Source organism: Heterodontus francisci, chromosome 41 (genome assembly GCF_036365525.1).
Source record: "Heterodontus francisci isolate sHetFra1 chromosome 41, sHetFra1.hap1, whole genome shotgun sequence".
NCBI classification, from domain to species: Eukaryota; Metazoa; Chordata; class Chondrichthyes; order Heterodontiformes; family Heterodontidae; genus Heterodontus; species Heterodontus francisci.
This window is the reverse complement of record NC_090411.1, coordinates 33,575,175-33,597,436: the sequence shown is the minus strand read 5'-3', so window position 1 is coordinate 33,597,436 and position 22,262 is coordinate 33,575,175. Positions and strand designations below refer to the sequence as shown.

Here is a 22,262-nt window from a genome sequence, read left to right as displayed (position 1 = left end):
ACGACTACCTTATATTTATAGCCCCAAGTTTTGGTTGCTACACAAGTGGAAACATCTTCTCTGCGCCTACCCTGTCGAATCCTTTCATAATCTTAAAGACCTCTATTAGGATACCTCTCAGCCTCCTGTTTTCTGAAGAAAGCAGCCCCAAACAGTTCAGTCTTTGCCAGTAGTTATAACCTCTCAGTTCAGGTATCGTCCTTGTAAATCTTTATTTTTAACATGAAGTTATTTTGTTACATGCTGAGGTCACGGCCTTAGAGACTGGTTTACCATCAAATCTGTCAACTTGTGAAGTGAATTCGCTCCCAAGGGTGGGAAAAGGTAAGAAAAATTAAATTAAAATTACAGCAACCAAGAATGTACTTGCTAAAAGAGGATTTGATAAATAATTTTTTGATTAATCTTGGGCTGTCTCTCAGGAAATCAGTCTAGGCAAGATCACTAGACCTTTGTAATTCAAATTATATGAACCACTTGCCTGCAGTAATACATAACATTCATCAATGCTTTTTAGTTAACATTGAGTGTCATCCTTTACAATAGAGTCTAAAGGAATAGTGCCATTCTCTACATACCCTTATGTAGATTTACAAATATTGGTGGGTCGGGGCAGAGTGAGGTAGGGGCCAGAGGACGGGTTGAGAGAATCATAGAAATAATGGAAAGTTATGGCACAGAAGGAGGCCATTCAGTCCATCATGTCTGTGCAGGCTGAAGTACAGAAATCCAGCCTAATCCCTCTTTCCAACTCTTCGTCTGCAGACCCTGTAGGTTATGGTATTTCAAGTTCTATAGTTCTTCGGGCTAATGGGATCAAGGGATACGGGGAGAAAGCGGGAACAGGTTACTGAGTTTGGATGATCAGCCATGATCGTATTGAATGGCGGAACAGGCTCGAAGGGCCGAATAGCCTATTCCTGCTTCTATTTTTCTATGTTTCTATGTTCTAAGTGCATATCCAAGTGTTTTAAAGGCAATGAGGGTTTCTGCCTCTAACACCCTTTCAGGCAGTGAGTTCCAGACCCCCACCACCCTCTGGATGAAAAAAATACGCCTCAACTCCTTGCTAATCTTTCTACCGATTACTTTAAATCTATGCCCTCTGGTTTTTGACCTCTCTGCTAACGGAAATAGGTCCTTCCTATCTACACTAACTGGGGACCTCAGAATTTTATACACTTCAATTAATTCTCCCCTCAGCCTCTTCTGTTTCAAAGAAAACAACCCCAGCCTATCCAATCTTTCCTCATAGTTAAAATTCTCCAGTCCAGGCAACATCTTTGTAAATCTCCTCTGTATCCGCTCTAGTGCAATCCCATCCTTCCTGTAATGCAGTGACCTGAACTGTACAGTACTCTAGTTGTAACCTAATGAGTATTTCATACTGTTGTAGCACAGCCAGAGTGTGAGAGGTAGCATTTCCTCTCCAGTGTCAGGGTGAAAGGGATTGGCAAAGCAGAAAGCTGCTGTATCAAAAACACAATTTTCTGCGACTCGCACAAACCTTATTTAAAACGCCATAGCATACATGGCTACAGGCCAAGTGCTGGAAAATGGGACTAGAATAGATAGGTGCTTGATGGCCAGCACAGACACGATGGGCCAAAGGGCCTGTTTCTGTGCTGTATAACTCTATGACTCTAAAATCAGTAAGTGTTTTTAGGAGATCGCAGCCTTGTCAACAATAACTCACATTTATATAACACGTTTAAAACAGTAAAACGTCCCAAGGTGCTTCACAGGAGCGTAATCAAATAATTGACACCAAGCCATATAAGGAGATATTAGGAAATGTGGCCAAAAGCTTGGTCAAAGAGGTAGGTTTTAAGGAGCCTCTGAGAGCAGGAGGGAGAGACAGAGAGGTTTGGTGAGTGAATTCCAGAACTTAGGGCCCAGGCAGCTGAAGGCACAGCCGTCAATGGTGGAGCGATGGGAATCAAGGATGCACAAGAGGCCAGAGTTGGAGGAAAACAGAGGGTTGTCGGTTCGGTGGAGGTTACAGAGATAGGGAGAGGTGAGGCTAGGGTTGGACTTAAAACAAGGATGAGAATTTTTAAATTGAGGCATTGTTGAACTGGGAGCCAATGTAGGTCAGCAAGCACAGGAGTGAAGTGGGAATGGGACTCAGTGCCAGTAAGGATGCGGCAGCAGAGTTTTGGACGAGCTGATGTTTACGGACTGTGGAGGGTGGGAGGCTAATTAAGAGTGTGTTGGAAAAGTTGTCCAGAAGTAACAAAGGTACGGATGAGGCATTTTGAACACCCGAGAGACCCTTACAGGAGTCACATTTGGTACCTTCAGGGTGGGGGGGGTGGTGTGTGTGGGGAGGGCGTGGTGATAGGTGGGCAATAGAAGGGAAGGGCAGGAAAGCGGAGTTCTCCAGTTTCATGGTTAATATTATTCAGAGAACCTCCACCATGATGAGATCAGAGTAGGTTCAGCAAACCTAATAATCTCGGTGAAATAGAAACGATGTCAGTAATTTAAAAGTGTGAAGTGTGACAGTTACTGTAAACTAGGTCAATAGAGAGAGCTCAGTCCAACAGAGCAGATCGTCTGCAAGTTACTGCTCATCCACCTTCACAGTACCTCACCACTGATAGTCTCACCCCTATTAAAGAAAGGATTTAACCATCAAGATCCTTCCACTCTGCTTCCCCTCCCTGTCCTCAAGGCATTGACTCATACTAGGCCACAGCTCCATGAGTGTTCTGCACCCATCAGATTCCCACCACTCCCCTCTTCGAGTGGTTGTCCTGGAGTCTCCTGGCATTGAAGATTAGTCTCCAGGGGACACTGGTGCAAAAAGCTCTGGCAGAAAAATCCTAGGGGTGTTAAAAAATAAAGTTTTTCTGTAAAAAGGCTGTTTGACAATCAAGATAAATGCAATTGAATAACAAACAGTCTGCTATATTTCCACCAATCACGGGAAGGGCCAATGGCAAGGGTGTGGAGGCTGGGCTGAATGAGGCAGGCGATCATGTAATGAGACCTCCAGGAATAAGGCCAGCCAGAGTTGGCAACCCTGGTGTTGACCAATCTCAGGAGGGTATCACAGCCCAGCTGAATTCTGTCATTACCCAATATGTAGGGCTGGATTATTCCAGCTTTTTAAGCAGCAGAGTGCACACCCGGGATTTGCCCCGCTGAGCCACAACGATATTTAGCGCGGCGGCTCATTTACATGGAGGGGGCGGAGCACCCGCCCCCAATAACGTAGAGGGGACGGGCACTCCATCCCTGGCGACGGTGTCCGGCACCACTCCGCAGGCGCCATTTTTAAAGGACTTCAAACCCTTCAGGTCAATTTAAATGTTTAAAGGTACAGGTCGGAAAGAAATAAAATTAAAACTTTATTGTCAGGTTCAATCCCCTTTTTCACCCACCCCCCACCCCCATGACTAATCAATCTATAAATAGCCCTCTCCCCCCCAACAAATTTAATGTCTCGATCCTGACCTTGCCCCCCGAACTTTCTCCATTTTTACCTTGAACCCCTTCTCACCGTCCCCTCCACCAATCGCGTTAGTTCTTGCCGTTCCCCCCTACCACCCCCCCCCCCCACGCCCTGAAAACTTCACTCCCCCCCCACCCTACCCACCAGTGTTTTGCCTCAGATCTCCGAACAGAGATCCGAAGACGTGGGGCCTCCGGCAACCGGCCGGAATATCGGAGCAGGACGGCTGGCGGGACCAGGTAAGTGATTAATTCCTTTATTAACATAAATTAACATATTCTAATTAGGTCCCCATCGCCAAATGGCGAGGAGGCCGCCCTGAGACCTCACCGCTGGCGGTAATATGGGGCGGGGCCTTCCGACATCGAGGCCCATGGCGGGCCTTTCCCAGAGGTATTTTCTGGGACCCCCGGCCACGACCCCCGACGTCGGGGTGTGGGGCTGGTAAAATCCAGCCTGTAGAATCAGCCACTTTCTCATGCAGGTTGCTGGATAGTGATCAAGAGAAGGAACTCTGGTAATTCTGCTCTTCGTAGTCCAGTGGGACAGAGCCCAATCATTGCACTCCAACTGGTGCTCTGGCTGAGATTCACTATCTCTGCACAGAGCTCTTGATTTGGATGGCTCAATACTGCACCTTTAATCTCTACATGATTGAAGGTGATTCAGATCCATGTAAATGGTGGCTCTCTACACTCAACATCCCTTTTAATGCTTTCAATCAGTTTAGGGAAACTCCACCAACAAAAAATTGCATTTATGATAGTATCTTTAAATGCTTCAAGGTGCTTCACAGGAGCAAGTATGAAACAAAATTCGACACCGAGCCACATAAGGAGATATTAGGACAGGTGGCCAAAAGGAGTGTCTTGAAGAAGAAGGGAGAGGCAGAGAGATTTAGGGAGGGTATCCCAGAGCTTAGGGCCCAAGTAGCTGAAGACACAGTCGCCAATGGTGGAGCAATGAAAATCGCAGAGGCGCAAGAGACCAGAATTGAGGACCACAGAAATCTTAGAGGGTTAGGATCATAGGTTAACTGGCTTTGTCTGTTTTTAGATAGACATCTCAACATAGAAACAATCACAAATGTTACAGTAATAAAACAATTCAAACATTATCAATGGATTCATTACAGAATATTAACCCATTGAACATCTACAACACCACTTTAAGTTAATCATGTTTTCTAGGTGCTGGTTTATCAGGACACTGGGATAACTTCCCTTCTCTTCTTCAAAATATTGCATCTTTTACATTTTGACACAGACAGGGAATCAATTTAACTTCTCACCTGAGAGGCAGCACCTCCAGCAGTGCAGCACTCCCTCAGTATTGCACTAGTTGTATCAGCCTAGATTTTGTGTTGGAGTGGGACTTGAACTTTCCGACTTAGAGGCAAAAATACTACCCACTCAGCCATAACCGAAAACTAGCAAGTGGTGAGAGAAAATTAATTCAAATGTGTTGAGTGTTTGAACAATAACATCGCTCAACAACTTCCAAGTGTGTCTTTCCCCTCTGATCTCAGCCCACCGCTGAAGAGTAAAATGAGCTGTCAAAAAGCCAATGAATATCCACTCCAACAGTAACACGTTTCTTAAGAATCGGAAGCAGTCAGTTCATCTAAAATACAGGATTTATTATTTTTAAAGCTGAATTATCATACAGAGAAACCAGAACAATTTACCCATGCAAAATGGAATATCTTGTTGGCTGTCAGGGATACAAAAACACTTTATACCATAAACTTCACGAAAATGACTGTTGACTCTGAGATATGGTTTGGAAATAGACTGGAGGTGCTCAGGTGGTCTAGGACCAATGCACAGTGTATCTTTTAACAGAGAAAGTGAAACTCAATTTGAATTTCATTTAGATATCCAATTCAACCCTGCCAACCACTTGCATTAAATCACAGCCCAGGCTTCTTTGTAAGATCAGATCTGTAGACTGACAATGCAAAAGAGACAAATCCCATTATAAAGTCATTACGTTGGTGCCAATATTCCAAACGCTTGGCTCTTGATGGACAGATGGGGGAGGGGGTGCAGCAAATTTATATATTAATCTTTGTCAACAAAATATACATATCATTGCGGAGGTCACGTTCAGTGGAGTTGCTGTAGTTTTAAGGGACTGAGATACTGGCTCTGTATCGTGTCAGTGTTCACTCAGTGGGTAGCACTCTTTCCTCTGTCAGAAGGTTGTGCAGTTAATCCCCACTCCAGAGGCTTGAGCACATAATCCAGGCTGACACTCTTAATGCAGTACTGAGGCAGTGCTGCACTGTTGGAGGTGCCATTTTCAGATTATACATTAAACTGAGTGCCTGTCTGCCCTCTCAGGTGGACATTAAAGATCCCATGGTCAGTATCTCAAATAAAAACAGGGAAGTTCTCCCTGGTGTCCTGGGCCAATATTTATCCCTCAATCAACATTCCTAAAAAAGATGATCTGGTCATTATCACATTGCTGTTTGTGGGATCTTGCTGTGCACACATTGGCTGCTGCATTTCTTACATTGCAACGTGACTACACTTCAAAAATACTTTCATTGGCTGTAAAGCACTTTGGGACAGCCTGAGGTGGTGATGGAAGCTATAGAAATTCCCGTTCTTTATCAAAGCACAGTCATTAGTTGTGGGACCAATAATCCAGAGATCAAGAGTTGACATCCCACTGTGGCAGTTGGTGAATTTGAATTCTGGTTTAAGTAATTGGAATTAAAAAGCTGGTATCGGTAAAAGTGACCATTAAGCTGTCCGACCGCCATTGCAGTTCCTTTGAAGCTTAGTCGCTGATGAAAGATAACTTCCAAAATACTGGAAGTGTTCCACATTTTCCAGGCACTCATCATGACTCCTAATAAATAGGGCTGGGGCGTGTGCCTTCGGAGCTTGCTGATGGAGGACTTTGGTCTTCTGAATGTTCAGTGTAAGTCCCATCTCCTCATAAGCCTCAGTGAATACGTCAACAATTCTCTGAAGATTCATTTCCAACACAACACTTACTGCAGGGTCATCAGCATACTGGAGCTCAATGACTGAATCCGGGATGGTCTTAGTGTTTGATTGGAATCGCCTGAGTTTACTGTCAATTCGATAAATAAGCTGGACTCCAGCAGGGAACTCGTCTCTAGTCAGATGGAGCATGGCTGCTAGGAAGATCGAAAAAAGAGCTGAGACGATGACACAAACTTGTTTAACTCCTGTCTTAACCTCAAAGGGGTCTGTAATGGATCCATTGCTAAGGATCATGGCTCACATATCATCATGAAGCAGGTGAAGTATGGTGACGAATTTTGGAGGACATTCACACTTCAACAGAATCTTCCCGAGTGTCTCACAATTTACAGAGTCGAAGGCCTTTGTCAAGTAAAAAAATGCTATGTAGAGAGGTTGATATTGTTCATGATATTTTTCTTGTAGTTGGCGAGCTGTGAAAATCATGTCAGTAGTGTCTCTTGATGTCCTGTCACAGAAGACTGACATTGACGAAGAAATCCAGCATCGTCTGAAATTGGCCGGTGAAGACTTTGGTCACCCGAGGACGAGAGTGTTTGATGATCACGACATCAAAACTGAAACTAAGCTCATGTTTCACCATGCAGCCGTGATCCCCCCATTACAGTACGGGGCTGAAACATGGACAACGTACAGGAGACACCTCAAAGCACCAGAGTCATTTCATCAATGCTGCCTGCGGAAGATCCTACATATCAAGCAGGAGGACAGGTGCACAAACATCAGTGTCCTCTCACAAGCAGGTACCACAAGCATTGAGGCTGTGATTATCCGCCATCAGCTTCGCTGGGTTGGTCATATAGTTCAGGTGTCAGATACCAGGCTCCCAAAGCAGGTTGTCTTCTCCCAGCTCAGTCAGGGGAGATACACCAGAGGAGGACAGAAGAAAATCTTCAAGGATGTACTGAAAGCCAACATGAAGAAATGCAACATTGACATCAACTCCTGGGAGACCATCACCCTGGACCGATCCAGATGGAGGCAGAGTCTGTGGGAAGGATCCCAGCATTTTGAGACCCAACGACAACAAAATGAAGAGGAAAAGCGAGAGCCGCAAAAAGAACAAGCCATGACTCAAACTAATGATACACGACCAGACATCCCACATGACAAAAAAATGCCCTACGTGCCATAAAATCTGTAGATCCCGAATTGGCCTCATCAGCCATCTTCGGACTGACGGAAGACAATCATCCTTGCCTTCGAGGGATAGCCAATAATAATAGTCGCTGGTGTAATGCAGGAAACATGGTAGCCAATTTGTACACAGCAAGCTCCCACAAACAGCAATGCCCAATGCCCCCAAAACAATTCATCTCATTTGTTACTGTGTGTAAATGTGTCCGTGAAGTAACAGTGACTAGGCTTCAAAAACACGCTGAAAGGTCATTGACCTGAAACATTAATACAAGAACAGAAGAATAGAACTAGACCATATGGCCCATCAATGTTTCTCTCACCACAGATCCTGTCAGACCTGTTGAGTGTGATCTCCTCGGGACTGGAGTGAGCTTTAGCTGAGTTTAGTATGGGATATGAGGCAAAGATGGAGAGACAAAGACTGCAGGCTCCTGAGCATAAAGGCTTCTCCTTTATTCTGTGTTGAGAGTCACTTTCTCTCTTGCTAGAGTGTGTGTTCTACAGCAGTCTCTAGAATGCACAATGCAATTGCAATTTCAAAAGACTACACCACACTGAGTATTCCCAGCATTCTCTGTCTTTCCTTGAGGTTTGCCCTGAGTTTTGGGTAAAGATAGCTGCAGTTTATGTAGCAGCCTCGGGGAGGCGATGATGGGCCATTCTTCCCAATTGCCATTGAAAGTGACGAGCGCTCTGCCCTGTGTAATTGACGAATGCGGAAAAGCAGATCTTGCAGTCTGTTTCTCACTCACCTCGCTTGCTACTTCCTACAATCCCAGCTTTTACTGCACACCATTATTTTCCAAACAGAGAGAGGGGGAAAAGTAGTAGTTGTTCCTTCCCTGCAGAGATCCTGGACTACTGAATACCAGAGAGGTGAAAAGTCAAGGGCTGAATATAAGGGTTCGGCAGGGGATCTTTGTGTGTTTACTCAGGTCGTCAAGGCAAGTTTGCGCTTCAAAGAAAGGACTCTCTCGTTTTATTTAAGCTTTGTTTTCGGCGCAATTGAGAAGTTATGGCAGCTGTTGGAAAGGAACGGATTTTCAGAGCACTTAAGGATGTGGTGCAGAAACCTGGGAATGGGATCTGCTCTGATTGCGAGCTGCCAGGTAAGTTCCAACCTTTTACCTGTATTGGAATGAAGGAGTGACAAAGGCCAGTTCCTGCTCTCTCTCTCACACACACAGTGAGGCAGACCCAAGTGAGCAGCAGATCACTGAAAAGCTGTTAAAGTAAGTTTTTATGCGACTGTCGCTTTCACCCAAAAGGGGACTCAGACCCTGAACTGCGGTGGGGGGAGACTTGGGTGATTACAATGAGGAGGCTCCTGTCGAGAAGGAGCGGTCCGGGAGCAGAATTCCAGACGGAGAAGCTGTGCTGGCTAAATCAGAATGTTCCTGGGGTTGAGTCCCATTGTGGAGATCTGAGCTCAAAATCCAGGCTGACACTGCCAACGAAGTACTGAGGGAGTGCTGCACTGTCAGAGGTGTTAGGTTCGTAGAATCATACAACATAAAAGGCCATTCTGCCCATTGAGCGAATTAGTCCCACTTTTTCTTTCTCCTTTTCAAGTATTTATCCTCTTCCCTTTTGAAAGTTATTATTGAATCTTCTTACAAGCAGTGCATTCCAGAAAATAACAACTCACTGGGGAAAAAGTGTTTTCCTCAGGTCACTCCCTGGTTCTTTTGCTAATGACCCGAAATCTATACCAACCCTTCTACCAATGGAAACAATTTATCCTTATTTACTCCATCAAAACCCTTCATAATTTTAAACCCCTCTATTAAATCTCCTCTTAACCTTCTTTGCTCTCAGCAGAACAAGCCCTGTTCTCTGGTTGCTTAGATGAATATTGGCAGGTTCAAGGGGTTCATTTACAAGAACAGAGCATTGGACTCCTTTCTGTCACATCACTGAGCCAATTGTCCCATTGTCCCAGAGGTTGCAACTGGGGAATTAATAATGGGAAACAAGGAAATGGCAGAGACTGTGAACAAATATCTTGCATCTGTCTTCACAGTAGAAGGCACTAAAAGTATCCCAATAATAGTAGAAAATCAGGAGCAAAAGGGAGGGAGGAACTTAAAACAATCGCTATTACTAGACAAAAAGTCCTAAGCAATGGGACTAAAGGCTGACAAATCTCCTGCATCCTCGATTCTTTAAAGAAGTGGCTGCAGAGTTCGTGGATGCATTGGATGTAATCTTCCAAAATTCCCTAAATTTCAGAGTGATCCCAGTGGATTGGAAAATTGCAAATGTCTTATTCAAGAAAGGAGGGAGACGGAAAACAGGAAACTATAGGCCAGTTAGCCTAACATCTGTCACTGAGAAAATGCTTAAGGAACTAGTAGCAGGACATTTAGAAAATCATAATACAATCACACAGAGTCAACATGGTGATATATTAGCATGGCTAACTAACAGGAAACAGAGTCGGGATAAATTTTTAGGTTGGCAAACTGTAACTAGTGGAGTGCCACAGGGATCAGTGCTGGAACCTCAACTATTTACAATGTATAGTAATGACTTGGATGAAAGGACCGAGTGTATTGTAGCCAAATTTGCGAACGATACCAAGATAAGTAGGAAAACAAGTTGTAAGGAGAACACAAAGCGTTCTGCAAAGGGATATAGATAAAGTGAGTGGAAATTGGCAGATGGAATGTAATGTGGGAAAATGGGAGATAATCCACTTTGGTAGGAAGAATAGAAAAGCAAAATATTATTTAAATGGAGAGAGACTGCAGAATGCTACGGTACAGAGGGACCTGGGTGTCCTCATACATGAAACACAAAAAGTTTGCCTGCAGTAGAGCAAGTAATTCAGAAGGCAAATGGAATGTTGGCCTTTATTGTAAGGGGGATAGAGTATAAAAGTAGGGAAGTCTTGCTACAACAGTGCAGGGCATTGGTGAGACTGCACCTAGAGTACTGTGTACAGTTTTGGATTCCTTATTTAAGGAGGGATACAAGGACAGTGAAGGTTTACTAGGTTGATTTCTGGGATGAAGGGGTTGTCTTATGAGGAAGGGTTGAGGAAGTTGGGCCTATGCTCACTGGAGTTTAGAAGAATGAGAGGTGATCTTGTTGAAACATATAAGATTCTGAGGAGGCTTTACAGGGTAGATACTGAGAGGATGTTTCCCCTTGTGGGGGAATCTAGAACTAGGGGAATGTCTTCTCGCATGATCGAGAATCTTTGGAATTCTCTACCCCAGAGAGTATTGGAGGCTGTGTCATTCAAGGCTGAGAAAGACAAATTTTTGAACTATAGAGGAGTCGAGTTATGGGGAACAGGCAGGAAAGTGGAATTGAGACCAAGATCAGATCAGCCATGATCTTATTAAATGGGGCAGCAGGCTTGAGGGGCTGAATGGCCTACTCCTGCTTCTATTTATTATGTTCAATTTTAAAATTCCCATCCTTGTTTTCAAATCTCTCCTTGGCCTGGCCCCTGTATATCATGTCACCTCCCCCAGCCCTACAAACCTCTGTGCTCCTCCAATTCTGGCCTCCAGTGGGTGGGCCATTAACGTACACCAGAGAACTCATTCTGCATGACAACAACAGCAACAACAACTTGTGTTTAGATGGTGCCTTTAATGTAGTAAAACATTCCAAGGCGTTTGCCTCAGCACTCTTGCCTCGGAGTCAGAAGGCTGTGGGTTCAAGTTCCACCTAATCCAGGTTAACACTCCCTATGTGGTGCTGCGGGAGTGCTGTACTATCAGAGGAGCTACCTCTGGGATGAGACATTAAACAAAGGCCCCATCAAGTACATGGAAGTGCTTATGCAGAAGAGTAGGGTGTTCAGTAGCTGTGAATCTCTTTGGCTTCTAGAAGACCTAAAAAGCTATTTTCTAAACATGTTCTTTTTTAGTACAGTGCACTCATAGTGATAGAGGACTGTGTTCAAAATAACTGCTGACCAGCGATACTGCATAGCTTGGTTGAGTGTACGATACAAACCACATCATACCCAACACTGAACTGAGCTGTTTAATTTAGGTGCAAAGTTTCTCACAAAGCAAAAGGTGCAAGACGATTCGCAGTAGTTCAAGTTTACACTTATATATTGAATGGTACATAAATATATATATAAGCTCCCTCTGACATCAAACATTAACCAGCATTTGGATGGGGGTTTAGTTTCCCATCAACTTCAACTTTTACAGCTGAATGTTTCATTTCTGTAGCAAGCTTTAACACAAACCAGACATCAAAGTATAATCTCCACTTGGTTTTCCAAGCTGTACAACAACAACTTGCATTGATATAACGCCTTTATTGCAGCAAAATGTCCCGAGGCATTTCACAAGAGCGATTATTAGACCAACTTTGACAACAAGCCACATAAGGCGACATTAGGACAGGTGGCCAAAAACTTTGTCAAAGAGGTAGGTTTTAAGGAGGAGAGAGAAGCAGAGAGGTTTAGGGAGGGAATTTTAGAGCTTAAGGCACAGGCTGCTGAAGACATAGCCACCAATGGTGGAGCAATTAAAACTGGAGATGCTTGAGAAGCCAGAATTTGACTGCAAAGGTCTGGGAAAGTTGTGGGGCTGCAGGAGGTTACAGAGACAGAGAGGGGCGAGGCTATGTGTATCCCTAGTGCAGAGGCCACCATCTGAGGAGTAGGGTGATGCATTACATCATTGGTAAGCCACCCCTCTTCCTGATGGCATTACCTTCTCCTCCCTGGTGTCAGCTGTGGCTCAATGGATGGCACTCTCTCCTTTGAGACAGAAGGTTGTGGGTTCAAATCCAAAGACTTGAGCATGAAATGTAGGTTGACACTCTCAGTGCTAGGACTGAGGGAGTGCTGTACTGTTCAGAGGTGCTGTCCTTTGGCTGAAATGTTAAACCCAAGGCCCCAACTAGGTAGATTTAAAAGATCCCATGGCCACTATTTTGAAGGAGAGTTTTCCCCAGGTCCTGATCTCAATAATTATCCCTCAATGGGATAATTCAGAGCCCCTAGGCTAGGGCAGGGGGAAATTTAAAAAAAAACTCTGGCTCCTGTTTGTTATCCAGTTACCCCTTACTTGAAGATATGAGCATAGAAACATTGGATGAGGCCAAGATCGGACACAGCTGTTGTCAAAATGCCAAATAAACTTTATGCCTCAGAGAAATGAGCCCCACCTTGTCTGAGTCAACACAGGTAGAGATAAAGGGAGCAGAAAACAGCTGGTGAAACTGTGCTCAAACAAGAGACAGCACAGAGGGAGAAAGAAATAGCATATAACAGAAAGAGCAATGCCTAAACTCAGGTAGGAACAGGAGGAGGCCATTCTGCCCCTCGAGCGTGTTCCATCATTCAATTAGATCACAGCTGATCTGTATCTTAACTCTACTAACCCACCTTGGTTTAATACCCCAGCCTAACAAAAACATCTATCAAGCTCAGCTTTAAAATATTCAATTGACTCTCCCCAGCCTCAACAGCTTTTTGCAGGAGATAATTCCAGATTACCCCTCATCTATGTGTGAAGTGCTTTGTGACATTACGCTGACTGACTGACGGACTGACTGACTGACTGACTGACGGACTGACTGACGGACTAACTGATGATGTCTCAAAGCACTTTGCAGCCATTGAAGTTCTTTTGAAGTGTTGTCACTGTTGTAATGTTGATAACTGGTCTTGCTCTAAATTTAAGGTTGTGGGGTCCTACTTCTAGGCGCCTCACTCAGGAAAATGAATAAATCACTGGTTCAAGCTGCTCCTTTGAGGGAGTAGATATTCGAGGGAGTAGGAGCCAGTAATTCTTATCATTCCTGCAGATTTGTGCCTGTGTGTTCCAGGCTTGTCCACTTGCCCTGACACGCCAGTAATGTGCACATGGCAATCAGATGAGATAAGGTGGGGTCCACTCGTCTGTACTCACAAGTGTTCATTTCAAAGCAGCACGACCTGTGACGAAGCTTCAGGCCAATTGTTTCTCCAACGGTTTAAGGTGTCCCTGTTGAGGGGTAATAACTGCAAGCCCTGCCCCTCCCTGCATGACTCTTTTCATAGTTGCTGGTTGCTGAAATGGTCTTGCTGTTTTTTTCTTGGTGGGGACAGTGTAGAGGGAGCTTCACTTTGTATATAACCCCGTTTTTTTTTCCAAGGTGGCCTTTACACCCCAGGCCCCTTTTATATTTTTCATGCCGAGGGGGCCTTTATTATTCAGGTCGCCTTTATATACATATTTACAAAAATAACTTTATTAGAAACAGAAAAAGAAATCAAAACTCAAATTAAAATGCCATTCTCGGCGATGGTCCTGCTGTTGTGGTTTGGGCCTGTTGTGAGGTGTGTTTATTCACAAATAAACAGTGAATTCTATTGCTCATCAAAGTGGCAACAATTAAAATTGGGGAATATAACATTTGCCATTTTCAGACCCTGAGAAGCATCAAACTCTGCAGGATAGGTACAGCACGGGGTTAGATACAGAGTAAAGCTCCCTCTATACTGTCCCCATCAAACACTCCCAGGACAGGTACAGCACGGGGTTAATTATAAATTGAAGATTGAAACAGCTAAAGAGGTTAATGTATTTGCCTTGAACTTGAGTACTCATTTATATGAAATGTACAATGCATTTTTACGTTTTAAAATGTAATTGGTCAGTGAGCAGTTCTTGTGCTTTTAACAAGTTACTCCCCTCGATCATACAGGATATCAATTGTGCAACTACAGATTGATGTGAACATCAATCTTTTGATGTCACAATTTAGTTACTGTATTGTATGTTCTCAACCTGATGAATCTTGATCTGCATAATTTCAGTAATATACAAGAGGGATTAAACTCAGTCTTGCTACTTCTGGTTACTATGCTATCTTATGTATGTCAGGAATTAAACTGAAAAATAAAATTTGCCAACTTGCTTAAAAAAAAAAACGGGGTTAGATACAGAGTAAAGCTCCCTCTACACTGTCCCCATCAAACACTCCCAGGACAGGCACAGCACGGGTTTGATACAGAGTAAAGCTCCCTCTACACTGTCCCCATCAAACACTCTCAGGACAGGCACAGCACGGGTTTGATACAGAGTAAAGCTCCCTCTACACTGTCCTTTCAATAGGCCTTAGTTTATAGCTGAGAATGATGCCTCCTACTGCAGCAGCCTCTATGAGTGCCCCTTGTCAATAAGTGCAGACTGTGTACAATTTTGGCTGTCCATACTTATTTTGTGTAGGGCCTTCACACCTAAAACTGGTGTGAACTGGATTGAGAACTGGTTTAGGAGCTGGAATAGGACAGAATGCTAACATCCCCAGACAGTGGCAGTGAACTAAGTTAGCAAATTGCACTCTGCAATTCCATGTAAAATTCTAATCCTCAACCCCCTCCCCACAGATGCTCCAAACAACTGATGCAGCTTATAGTACTGTTATGACCCAGTGAGGAAGGTGTGTAGGGTTCCCTTTCAGCCTTCACCGTAACAGGGTTTAATTTTTAACACACCGTGTTTTTAGCTCCCCCTTGGTGAATCCTTGTTCACCACTTTCCAATTATAAGGCAAAGAAACCAGCACAAACAGGCTTTCTTAGGTTTAAAGAAGAAAAGTTGAAATTTATTAAACTTGAACTTAAACTCTAATTCGGTTAACGCCTACTGATACACAACGTGCCCACGCTAGCATGCATATGTGATACATGCAAATAGAGACAGAAAAGAGAAGAAAAATAAAGTGGAAAAGTTTGAGGCAATATCTGAAGAGTTTTTGTTATGGTTCTTCAAGCTCACTGTAGAGTCCTTGATTGTGCGTCGATCTTGCTTTCATTAGGGCTCAGTTTTCTTCTTAAACCTTTGTTTGCTGTAGAATACTTTTCTCTCTTGGGATTCATGTGTCTTCAGTGGATTCAGAGGCTTGTGAGGAAGAGATGGGAGCAGACAGGAGAGAGATCTTCTCAGTCCAGGAGCAAACAGACTTTCTCAGTTCAAACTGTTTGTACAATTCAGAAAAAACTCAGGTTGCCAAGCAGGTTAGTCATGTGTCTAACTGGTCAGACCACATCTTGGATTGTATCACCTCAGCAGTCTCTGGAATGCTCCTCTTACACACAATGCCTGGTGATCAAGGTCCATTGTGGGATGAATGTGTCAGGGACTGATCCTTTGTCCTTCCAATCACTGTCTGTTAATATGCAAATATCTTTTCCAGCCACAGCTGATCTGTTTAACAAGTCCTTTCTTCACTCCAATAACAGTTTAAAATCAATGTTCATGACAAAATTAATATACCTCATTCTTGGCAAGTGGGGGCCTAGCATGACAGTGCCTTCTTGGATATCTGCATAAATAGAGTTTGGGGCATTCAAGAGGGGATCTCTTGAACCAACCTCCCCCCCCCCCCCCCCCCACCTTGTAGAATTAAGTTTCTGATATGTGATAATTTTGGATTCTTTTCCTCAGAACCTGAATGGGCCTCGACTACACTTGGAATCTTCATTTGCCTAAAATGCTCAGGGATTCATCGGAACATTCCTGATGTGAGCAAAGTCAAATCTCTACTCCTGGACCCTTGGGACGATTCCCAAATTCAGGTAAAAGACCATTTGATAATCCCCACAAAGTGAAGAGAAAATTCATCATTTAATGTACAATCGTTCTCTCACATCTGGTTTCTTATTCAGTCTCTGGTTGTGGGCATCGCTGGCAAGGCCAGCATTTATTGCCCATCACTAATTACTCTTGAGAAGGTGGTGGTGAGACGCCTTCTTGAACTTCAGCAGTGCAAGTGGGGTAGGTACACACACAGTGCCGTTAGGAAGGGAATTCCAGGATTTTGACCCAGTGACAGGGAAGGAACAACGATATATTTCCAAGTCAGGATGGTGTGTGACTTGGAGGGGAACTTGCAGGTGGTGGTGTTCCCGTGCACCTGCTGCCCTTGTCTTTCTAGTTGGTAGAGATCGCGGGTTTGGAAGGTGCTGTCTAAGGAGCCTTGGTGAGTTGCTGCAGTGCATCTTGTAGATGGTACACAATGCTGCCACTGTGCGCCGGTGATGGAGGGAGTGAATGTTCAAGGTGGCAGATGAGGTGCCAATCAAATGGGCTGCTTTGTCCTGTATTTTCCAAAAATATACTTTTTTCATAAAATTTGTAAAAGTACATTACATAACAGTTCAAATGTGGCATTACACAAATCTTTCAATACAATACATGAGATGCCTCACCACACTTAACATTACAGGTTATATTTACAATGTACATTTACATTTCGTGTCAAACATTCTCTGGTGCATACCATCCGAGGGGTTTTACACAGTTTCCAGGCCCTCAGTAATTATGGTGGGGGGACCTTATACAGTGGCCTTTCCCCATTGAGCCTTTGCAGCAGCTGCCTCAACATCCGTGTGTCCCTCAGCCTTGGACCATGAAACGTGTCAGTCTGCAACACACAGTTGTCAACAGCTCTTTGTATTGGAAGAAAAGCAAGTTTGGGGCAGACCAAAGAGTGTTTTTCACTGAGTTCACAGAATCACAGAATTGTTAGTGCGCAGAAGGAGGCCATTCAGCCCATTATGTCTGCACCAGCTCTCCGAATGAGCAATTTACCTTGTGCCACTCCCCCACCTTCTCCCCGTAACCCTGCACATTCTTCCTTATCGGGTAACAGTCTAATTCCTTGTTGAATGCCTCGATTGAATCTGCTTCCACCACACTCTCAGGCAGTGCATTCCAGATCCTAACCACTCGCTGCACGAAAATGTTTTCCTCATGTCGCCATTGCTTCTTTTGCCAATCACCTTAAATCTGTGCCCTCTCGTTTTTGATCCTTTCATGAGGGGGAACAGTTTCTCTCTGTCTACTCTGTCCAGGCCCCTCATGATTTTGAATACCTCTATTAAATCACCTCTCAGCCTTCTCTTCTCCAAGGAAAACAGTCCTAACTTCTCCAATCTATCTTCATAACTGAAGTTCCTCATCCCTGGAACCATTTTTTTTTTTAGAGATACAGCACTGAAACAGGCCCTTCGGTCCACCGAGTCTGTGCCAACCAAGAACCACCCATTTATACTAACCCTACAGTAATCCCATATTCCCTACCACCTACCTACACTAGGGGCAATTTACAACGGCTAATTTACCTATCACCTGCAAGTCTTTGGCTGTGGGAGGAAACCAGAGCACCCGGCAAAAACTCACAATGTCATAGGGAGAACTTGCAAACTCCGCACAGGCAGTACCCAGAATCGAACCCGGGTCCCTGGAGCTATCAAGCTGCGGTGCTAACCACTGCACCACTCGTGAATTTTTTCTGTATTCTCTCCAATGCCCTCATATCTTTCCTAAAGCGTGGCTCCCAGCACTGAATGCAATACTCCAGCTGAGTATTGTGAGCTGATGGTCCTCCAGCAGCAGTTGATGTTTATCTCAGTGTGCTTTCCCTGCGAACAGCACATAGAGCACAGAGTCCTGTGTTATGGAAATTCTCAGGATGAGCATCGACAAAAACCACTGCATTGCTTTCCAGACCTGCTTTGCAAAGGCACATTCTGGAAGGAGGTGGGTGATGGTCTCTTCCCCACTGCAGCCACCACAAGCAGCATGTGGAAACAGCGAGACTCCGGGCGTGCAGGAAGGATCTGAAGGAGTGGGTCCTTCTCACTGCCAGCTAAACCAAGTATTGGTGCTTGTTTGAAAGTTCTGGCGATGAGGCAATCTGCTAAATGAGTTTGCCTGAAGTGATTTATGACTTTAACCCCTTATAGGGAATAAACCAAATCAGGAGTACATCCCTATGAATCTCCTTTAATTCAGTTCAAACCAGACAAATTCTTATAGACACTTATTTGGGTCCAAAGAATTGAACTAGCTTTCCCTCAAAGAAAGAAAACTAACAGAGAATATTACCATCTTTCGGTTAGCCTATTTTTTAATAATTATGGCTAAGTCATAAATATCCCAGATATTATAAGGGTTTGAGAAACTCTTTTTAATTCGTATCTCTCCACGTAAAGAGAGACAAAGAGGGGGTTCCTGTAGTTGTATACAGAATACTACATGAGATGATTTATTAACTTGTATATATTTATTAAAGAATTTAACATGCAATACACTTCTAAGTAGATAAGTATATTACAATATCAAATATGACTAAGAGATGTAACACATAATCTTATTTCTAACATAGAATCCAAAAGTTTTACCCTGCTAATGTTAACAGCAAAATATCTTAGAATTTCCATCAAAATTTAAAGTAAACTTTTATCTTAAATCCCCCGAGTAAGCCATGGGGTGAGAAGTATTGTTTGAGGAATTCAACACTTCTAATCTTTGCTTCAAAAACTCTCATGTTTATACTGTTTCTGAGGTGTCATATGACCTCTTAGCATATAGGTGTTACCTTTCTATGTGTGTTTTTCTTGCTTTCAAGATCCATATTTGGTAGTATCATTAACTAACTCTCTACTTAATGTTTTACTGGAATTCCTCTGCTCTTGAAATCATGAGCATTTATCTGGTCAAAATGTTTATAATTGTGTTTACTTGACCTCTTGTTCCTGTAAGTCCGTTCCATTTATTGTTTTATTATCTATAATTACCTTTTTTATGGTACCTTAAAGCAACCTTTTGAGATGATTTGTCTGCCTCAACAACCCCATAAACTAATTAAGTTTATTGCTACCTCTTACTGACGTCACACAAGATATTTCAATGTATGTGTTTATCTTCCAAGTCCCTGGCAACACAAACACTGAAATGAATTTCCCAACTTGTTTCTGGTTCATAACAGGGATCTTGAAATTTTTAACTCTACCTTCTTAAAGGGGAATGTCAGTGAGTCTTGAAAACTGATCATTTATTCAATCTTTAATTCTAAAAGGTATAATATATTAACTATATCTAAAATCTACCATACCTATATTCCAGTCTGCTCAGGGAACCATCCGACAGGATCCACCATCTCCTTTTCCTGTAGGGCCTCGAGGATGTTATGTGTGGACCATCGCCTGATGGACTTGTGGTCAAATGTGTTTTTCTGTACAAACTTTTCCACAAAGGATAGGCGGTGCACCACAGTCCAACTGAATGGAGCATTCCACGGCAACGTGGCCAGACCCATCCTCACAACACCAGGGATAGATAGCACCCCAGCTAGTAGTGACACTTGATGTTTGCACACCGAAGGTCAATGCACAGCTTGGTGCAGCCGCACACAAAGGTGGCCACCAGGATAAGGGCGACATTGGGTACATTTTTCCCCCCCTTTATCTAGAGATTTGTACATCGTGTCCCTGCAGACAAGGTTCATTTTCGATCTCCAGATAAAGTGGAAGATGGCACAGGTGACCTCCACGGTGCAGGAGCGGGGTAAGGGCCAGACCTGCGTCAGGTAGAGCAACACTGAGAGCACCTTGTACCTGATGACCAGCCTTGATGGTGTCAAGCTGTTTGAGTATTATTGCAGCTGTACTCATCCAGGCACATGCAGAGTATTCCATAACCTTTCCGGATCCTCTGTTTTATTCACTGTGCACTCCTATGAACTTTCCTCTCCTCTCTCCTGAACTGGAAATTGCTCTTCCACTCTTCCTCGTCTCTGTATCCTCAATATTTACATATCAAGACTCATTGCACGACTAGTTTTTTTTCTCTCTCTCTCTCTCTCTCCCCTAGGGGCTCAAAACTATGGAACTCCTCACTATCCTTCCTTCCACAATCTAACGAATTTTAAATTTACAATGTCAGCCGTGGCTTAATGGGTTGCACTGTCACTTGTAAGTCAGAAGGTTGTGGGCTGTGAGTTCAGAATCCAGGCTGGCACTCCCAATACACTACAGAGGGAGTACCGCACTGCTGGGAGGTGCCATATTTCAGATGCAATATTAAACCAAGGCCCTGTCTGCCCTTTGAGGGGGATGTGAACGAATCCATGGCCATCATTTCAAAGAAGAGCAGGGGGAGTTGTGTCCTGGTCCAATATTTACCTCTCAATCAAGATCACTAAAAATAGATTATCTGGTGATTATCTCATGTGGGAGCTTGCTGTGTGCACATTGATTACTGCGTTTCCTTCATTACAAAAATGGCTACACTTTAAAAAGAGTACTTCATTCGCTGTGAAGCACTTAGGGACATCCTGCGTTCATGAAAGGCAAGATAAAAATGCAAGTTCCTTCTTTCTTTTAGCTGTTTATCCAAAATACCTCCCTTAAGTGTATGAGGCATTCTCATCAAAACAAAACTCCATCTCTCCAGACACACAACTAAAAGCCCACCTGGATAATAACCTGTCATTTTGGATTAAACCACAGCCTGAAGTTTGATATCAGTGACCTGTCATAATGGTTCTGAGTGACTACTTGTGGCTTGAGCCACACTATCTGGTCAGCCCATGCAGCTCACACCACTTCACAAACCACAGCTCACAACTGGGCAGGAGCTCAACCAGGCCCTCACTTCAAATATTTCTGAAGCTCCTTTGATTGCCATTTGTTTTGCAACTATCTCTCTCTCTCTGTCTGTCTCATGCTCTGTAACTCTCTCTGTGACTGTCTCTCTCTCTCCCTCTCTGTAACTCTCTCTTTCTGCAACTGTCTCTCTCCCTCTATCTCCCTCTCTGTAACTCTCTCTCTCTGCAGCTATCTCTCTCTCTCTCTCTGTCTCATGCTCTGTAACTCTCTCTGTGACTGTCTCTCTCTTTCTCTCTCTGCAACTGTCTCTCTCTCTGCAACTGTCTCTCTCTCTTTCTGCAACTGTCTTTCTGCAACTGTCTCTCTCTCTGCAACTGTCTCTCTCTCTCTCTGCAACTGTCTCTCTCTCTCTCTCTCTGCAACTGTCTCTCTCCCTCTCTCTCTCTGCAACTGTCTCTCTCCCTCTCTCTCTCTGCAACTGTCTCTCTCCCTCTCTCTCTCTGCAACTGTCTCTCTCTCTTTCTGCAACTGTCTCTCTCTCTCTCTGCAACTGACTTTCTCTCTCTCTGCAAACTCTCTCTCTGCAAACTCTCTCTCTGCAAACTCTCTCTCTGCAAACTCTCTCTCTGCAAACTCTTCCTCTGCAACTCTTTCTCTGCAACTGTCTCTCTCACTGTCTCTCGCTCTGTCTCATGCTCTGTCTTGCTCTCTCTGTAACTGTTTCTCTCTCACACTCTCACTCACACTCTCACTCACACTATCTCACTATCTCTCTCACTCCCTCACTATCTCTCTCTGTAACTGTTTCTCTCTCACACTCTCACTCACATTCTCATTCTCACTCTCACTCACTATCTCACTATCTCTCTCTCTCACTATGCTCTGTAACTGAGCAGAATCTTATGCCCTTTAAAAATAATCGTGGAGCATGACCATTTCCACATTCCGACCGGGCACTCGCTGTCAGCACGCCCACTAGTGCGACCTTCCGGGAGGTGGCTTCCTAATCAGTGACCTCCAATCAAAGCAGACGTGGGGGCTGTTACTTCAAAGACCGCAAGGGCGCCTCCATCTTGACGAGGTATTTACTTTTTTAACGTTAAAATGTGACCACAGCTGCCAGGCCTCCTCAGGATGGCCTGTGCCCCGGCTGTGACTCCCCGGATCCCTGAGCTGCCGGTGGGCATGGGGGAGAGGGGGTGGGGGAGGGGTAACTGAAGAGGCCTCGCAGCCCCCGGCCAGTCGCCTCCAGGCACCCGCTGAGGTTTGGCCTC

The 22,262-nt window shown here is 44.1% G+C and overlaps 1 protein-coding gene across 5 annotated transcripts in view; it reads left to right on the top strand.

Annotated features, from left to right (window-relative positions):
• Positions 1–251: 251 nt before the first annotated feature.
• Positions 252–22,262, top strand: part of zgc:92360 (uncharacterized protein LOC436988 homolog) — a 50,698-nt gene continuing 28,687 nt past the window's right edge. For 2 of the 5 annotated variants that reach the window (XM_068019780.1, XM_068019779.1), the window contains exons 1-2: positions 8,334–8,732; positions 16,040–16,170. In XM_068019780.1, the coding sequence (XP_067875881.1) occupies positions 8,639–8,732; positions 16,040–16,170 (225 nt within the window). In that variant the 5' untranslated portion in view covers positions 8,334–8,638. Of the gene's footprint in view, positions 325–8,333; positions 8,733–16,039; positions 16,171–21,612; positions 22,070–22,262 lie in introns of those variants that run through there. The other 3 variants (XM_068019783.1, XM_068019781.1, XM_068019782.1) reach the window with 3 other exon arrangements.